At 44.8% G+C, this 6,281-nt stretch overlaps 1 protein-coding gene across 1 annotated transcript in view; it reads right to left on the bottom strand.

The window, feature by feature from the left end:
* Positions 1–6,281, bottom strand: part of PUM1 (pumilio RNA binding family member 1) — a 126,839-nt gene that overhangs the window by 8,700 nt on the left and 111,858 nt on the right. The window contains exons 17-19 of the mRNA XM_077763553.1: positions 4,438–4,575; positions 2,291–2,416; positions 841–962 (exon numbers count right to left, since the gene is read on the bottom strand). Of these exons, the coding sequence (XP_077619679.1) occupies positions 841–962; positions 2,291–2,416; positions 4,438–4,575 (386 nt within the window). The remainder of the gene's footprint in view (positions 1–840; positions 963–2,290; positions 2,417–4,437; positions 4,576–6,281) is intronic.

Raw genomic sequence — 6,281 nt, 5'->3', positions numbered from 1 at the left:
AAAAAAAAAAAAAAAAAAAAAAAAAAAAGGAGGGGGTGGGGGGAAATACAAGGTCTCAGAGACCCTGACATGGTTAGGCTGCTAAGACACTGGGTCTAGGAGTGCTTTTATTTCCGTTCTCTATTTTCCATGCTGCCGTGTTATAAAATTTCAAAACTCAGAGACAAACAGTTTAAAAACAGCAAGGTTGTAGAGTCACAGCTGCTTTGGAATTTATCCTAAAAATCAGAGAAAAATATTCCCAGAATACAAATGACTGTATTGTGCCAGGAGTACACACATTCCACTTAGAAGACCTACCACTAATCCCTTGGAAGGGCCATCGATTTCTTCTCCAACCACTGTTCATGGTGAGTCACCTAAAACACCTTTCACAGCCTGGGAAAACCGAGCACATTTTATTCTTGATCTGGCACAATACGTAGACTGGAAAAGAGACTCTAAGCACTACTGCCTATACATCAACATGGAACACTGCCTCTCAGTTCCGGCACCAGAGAGGAAACTGAGTAAAGAACGTTGCATGATCCTGAACAAGTAAGTTAATAAAATGTCCAGTTCACCAAAGTACAAGATTTAAGTTCTTCAGATTCCCAGAGTCAAACTTAAATTTAATAAATTTTAATTTAAATTAAATCCCCAGATTTCAAAGTGGGTGACTGGGGGAGTACAGAGCCACTAAGGGACCTGCTTTGTTTTATACTCTCTAACAGCAGAACCATTTGACTTTTTAAGTTGTATATACCTTGAAAAAACATTTTTTAAAAAAGAGAATGAAAATTCATTCTGTCTCCCTAGACTTGAAATACTCCGTAAGTCTGTACAATTCAAAGCACTTACCTTGCAAATTTGTGCTGACTCAGTACAAGTACGTTGCCTCGAATTTCTGCTACAATTTTACTTTTATCCTCAGGACGGCCATGCTCCAATACATGCTGGATTACATAATTTCCATACTGATCCTGTTTGAGAAACAACAGAAATAAAATTCATGTAAAACTTAGTTCTGTGGGTTACCTAAATCCTTATATCTAATCAACATCTACCTACCTTCCTATAGCACCGCAAGGGCTTGCCTGAATACTAATGAACACTTAAGAATTTTTAAAATGGATAGGACAATTTTACTCTATCATTACAAAACAGGAACCTATTACCAGACAATGGAATATTTCTCTTTATTTATGCCCAAGGATCCTAGTTGGGTTCTTCAAAAGTACTAGACACCAAAAAGTAGGCCTCTCTTCTTGTTTAAAAAAGGAAGGAAGGAAAGGAGGGAAGGAGGGAGGGTGTAGGTGGGAATAAAGAGCTATTTTTCTCTCAAACAGAAATTTAGCTCTAAGACAAATGGGAAACAATGTTTCTGTCCAACAAAACAGACAATACTTAATTAAACGCTATCACAAGCATACAAGGTATGTATTCATTCATCTATAGGTAAAGATACTTTTAAGAGAATAAACGTGTATAAGAATTCCAAAGGCAAAAATATTTATTTATAAGATGTAAAAACTTAAGAGTGTACAAATAATACTTCTAAAAAACAAACGCAAAGACCAAATGTGTTTGCTTCTACGTGGTAGATTACAGATGCTTTTTTTGGTTTTGTTGCTACTTCTGTACTTCCAATTTTTTTTCTTTTTTCTTTTTTAAGTAGGCTCTCGCGCCCAGCATGGAGCCCGATGCAGGGCTTGAACTCATGACCCTCAGATCAAGAACTGGGCTAAGATCAAGGGACGCCTAACCAACTGAGCCACGCAGGCGCCCCCTCCAATTTTTTTCTACAATGAGTATTTAATACGCATTTGTAACATCACACCAGAACAAGCTACAAACACCAAAAAAAAATGCTGCTTCCGCACAACAAGCCTACGGGTAGAGAGTATTCTACAGGCTGCTGGGAGGTGGGAGAAATGTTGAGTGGCAGAAGCAAAACAAAGTATCAAAGCGAAAAAGAAGTCCCCTAATCCACTCAGCTCATTTGAAATGATGAGGTTAAGACCCAGAGAGATTAAATGGTCCGCCTATGGCGACACGGCCAGCCGGTCCACGACAGGGGCGGGCGGGCAATGCCCTTCACTCCTAGGCCAGGACTCTCGTCATCACCCATATTCATCAAACACAAACGGGGACGGTATTCATGAAGACTTGCCCCAAAACTTCAATGGGCATTTTAAACACATGAACATGAACTCTTCAGGAAAGGGTACCTGTGCTGAGAAAACACACAAGCTCTGGGCCGGCATGAGTGCACAGGTGTTTGCAGTTACTGTACCGGCAACCCCACTACCTGTACAAGCTGCTCTGTGTGCTGGTGCAGCTCCTCTAAGATGGGCAGTGTCTGGTCGGGGAGGCAGTGCTCCAGGATCCTCTGAATCACTCGGCAGCCGTACGGATGCGTGGACAAAGCAAATACCTAGGGCAGACGAACAAATAACAAAGCCAAAATTGACAGGTGCCACTTCCAATGCTTTGGTGTCGTTCATGTACACATTATGCTGTTAATCTTCACAAAGACTGTGACAGAGAGAGTAAGAATTATTCTTGGCTTACAAATGAGAACACTGAAGCTCCTAGAAGTTTATATAATGAGCTTGCAGCCATACGGATCGTAACTGACAGAGCCGGGATACTAGGCCCCAGTCTGACTCAAAAGCCCAAATTATTAATATGCACATTTGAGTTCTCTCTACAAATAGTAAGGTGTGTATGTGTATGTGTGTACACGTGTGTGTGCATGTGTGGCTGTGTGTGTGTGTCATAGGGACAGGTACAAAAACTCAGAGCTGAAAAGGCCTTTCCCAAGAAGCTTAGAAAGGAACAGAGAATTAGTTGTTCATAAAAACATAATTAAGAGTCCATAGTGTCAAAGGACAAGGTTAAAAACAGAAAAAGAAAGGGCTAGGATCATAACATGTTTTCATCTAACCAACACTGCAATCTTCTACATTTAATTAGGGTGTTTTTCCAGCAATGAGGAAGAAAAGCTCCCTCTTTTGTTGGGTCTGGAATAAGATAGGCACGCGGGCTGCAGCTCCAGACCGCTGGGTCTCGATTCTGGGATGACCTGGGGGAGCCCGCGTCTCTGCTCCGTCACCAGGAGTAATCACAGGAATAAGCAGCACAGAAGCAACAGCTCGCACTTCCCAGGTGTGGACCACATGTCTGGGCACCAAGTGCTTTTTATGCGGGTTTATATGTAGCTGTATGTGTGCACGACTGCTCGGTGTTATAAAAATGCTAAAAACTCACAGTCTGTAACAGACTAACGTTATTTCACTCAACGTCATGGTTCATGTATTCACTTACTCTACCGTGAAGCTTCTGCCGGACAAGTATCTCAGTTTGCTAATTTAACTTTTGCCCAACCCTCTAGATTCTTCAGTCATTTCTAGGAGAATTAATGCTGCTTTCAACATGTCTAAATATGTCTCAGTAGCATCCACACATGGACATTCCCTTGGGTGCACACCTAGGTGGGGAGCCACGCCACAGGATACATAAATGTTGAACTCTGAGAGATGACACACATTGTTTTCCTAATGGCTGTGCTAATATCGATCCCCACCAGTGGTGATCAGATCTCACGTTACCACCAGGACACCATGACTGGCGGACGAACAGTGGCCTATCCTCTGTGACCTTATTTTGCCTTTTCATGACTAACTAACAGAATTACGTTTTTCATAGGTGGACTGGCAATTTGTGTTTCTTTTGTCTGTTACTGCCTCTGGCCCGTTTTTACACTAATTAGTACTGTACTCTTTTGATTCCAGTTATTAATTCTTTGACAGTTTTATCTTGAAAATATTCTCTCCCATTTGGTGGCTTAATCTACTTTTACTTTCTTTGTTGCCGATTTCCATAAATGTAAAATGTTAAAGTAAACAGATCTACTCTTTTTCATTAATTGAGAAAACCCAAACACCCCCGGCCCCCCGAGTTAAAGCCTGCAGTCTCACCATTGCTATAATTGAGCAAACCTCCAAACCTAAACAACTCTAAAATCCCACTTTCAATCTAGGCTTAGCGGTACACATGACCACACCTGAAAATCTACTTGGTATTTACCATTTTTTCCCTGTAAATAACAAAAACCAATTTCACAGACCCAAGAAGGAGATGTGTTTCACTCTCTTTGTTCCTCAGAGCTTAAGAGACTGCGAGGATGAGGCTACAGGAAAAAGAAATTAATGACAAAAGCCAATTAAAGGGCGGTTCTAGAAAAATCATGGTATAATAAAAATAACTGCTCAGAAGCTGGTGCTGAGAGCACAGAGCAGAGGCTCCTATGACACACACAGGACAAAAGGAGAAATGAGGAGCTACTCTGATGGGGTGGCTACTTGGGACACCCCACAAATGCTACCCTGTTGTCTGTTCACAATGGAAACACCCACCAACTTGTTTCCCTTGTTTTCTTCTTAAGTCACTTACCTGCCCCTTAAACGCATCGATGATGAACTGCAAAGACTGGGGCTGCACGCATTCGATGCATTTCTGAACCACGTGATTACCATTCTGGTCTTTCACACACTTCAGGACGTGGCCATCGAGCTCCCGAACCATCTCGTTCTATTAAGAGAAGACAAGGAAAGAAAGCAACACCAGAATCACAGCAAGCAAACTCCTGGACAATCAACAGTCTTCCTACCAAACACAAAGCACCAGGCAGAGAGCCTGCGACAGCGCCGGGGCAGCACCAGGCAGAGAGCCTGCGACAGCGCCGGGAGAGCACCAGGCAGACAGCCTGCGACAGCGCCGGGACAGCACCAGGCAGAGAGCCTGTGACAGCGCCGGGGCAGCACCAGGCAGACAGCCTGCGACAGCGCCGGGGCAGCACCAGGCAGACAGCCTGCGACAGCGCCGGGGCAGCACCAGGCAGACAGCCTGCGACAGCGCCGGGGCAGCACCAGGCAGAGAGCCTGCGACAGCGCCGGGGCAGCACCAGGCAGAGAGCCTGCGACAGCGCCGGGGCAGCACCAGGCAGAGAGCCTGCGACAGCGCCGGGGCAGCACCAGGCAGAGAGGCTGCGACAGCGCCGGGACAGCACGGCTGTGGTGCCGGGACAACACCACAGTGGCACCACGTGAGAACTGCAGGTTTTCCACATCAACACATGTCCAGTAATGGTAACCTGTCTTTAAAACAGTGCTCTAACTAGAAAAGAGGTTTTTTTTAAACATAGACATCTGTAGAGAATTTCACATAATTTATCATGTTCTTAACGTAACAACCCTGTAAGGTACATATTAATAACGAGGAGAGTCGAGGCACCTGGGTGGCTCAGTTGGTTAAGTGTCTGACTTTGGCTCAGGTCTTGACCTCGCAATTCGTGGGTTCAACTCCCCCATCGGGCTCTGCGCTGACAGCTCAGAGCCTGGAGCCTGCTTCGGATTCTGTGTCTCCCTCTCTCTGTCTCCCTGCTCCCACTCTGTCTCTCTCTCTCAAAAATAAATTAACGTTAAAAAAATTAATAATGAGAAGAGTCCATCTGTAGCTCACAGTATACTAGACGTATCTCTAAGTGCTGAACATGCTTTGACTCCATGAAATGCTCCTGTGATCCTGTGCAATGGACACTATTACAGATGAGGAAACCAAAGCACAGATTATTTGACTTGTTAAGATCACAGACCCACTCTGCCAAAATTCAAACCCAAGCAATCTGGCCCCTTTGTGGTAAAACAATGTGGGTCAGTCATTACCTCTGAATTACATATGATCCTGCACACACCCTCCGCCCACATATAAGAAGGAGGGGACTCTAAGAGGGACTAAGTAACATAGTCACGACCATAGACAGTGACGGAGCCAGAATTCTGGTTACAGGTCTGCAACTCCAATGTGATCCTTCCCCAGGGCCAATGACTGAAGGCCAGCGGGACAGCCCTCTCACGGAGTACAGAAGGCCAGACACTGCGTTGTGTGAGTGCGTGAGGCGGGTGTGTGCATGACACTCCGGGAGTACAGGGAAGACCAGACACTGGAGCTGTGAGCATGTGAGCACATATGCGTGCACGTGTGTAGAGGGCCAGTGAAGGTGACAGAGAAAGATGCTGAGATCTTCACTGGACTGAGCGCCTGCAGCATGGCTGCGACCCGGTATGTGCTGCCCAGTCTCCTCGCTCTACCCAGTCTCTGTCTGTTCGCTCCCCCATGCGGAACGTGGATTGATGGTGGGAACTACAAACCAGTCAAAACGGTGATGTTTACAAATACAAGATCTCAAATCTCTGAGTTGCTTAATATGCCAAAGCAACTAATAAGAGTTATCCCAT

This window comes from Crocuta crocuta, unplaced genomic scaffold, assembly GCF_008692635.1.
Source record: "Crocuta crocuta isolate KB4526 unplaced genomic scaffold, BGI_CrCroc_1.0 scaffold214, whole genome shotgun sequence".
Taxonomy (NCBI): Eukaryota; Metazoa; Chordata; class Mammalia; order Carnivora; family Hyaenidae; genus Crocuta; species Crocuta crocuta.
Note: the sequence above shows the minus strand (reverse complement) of the source record. Positions and strands in the feature narration are given on the sequence as shown.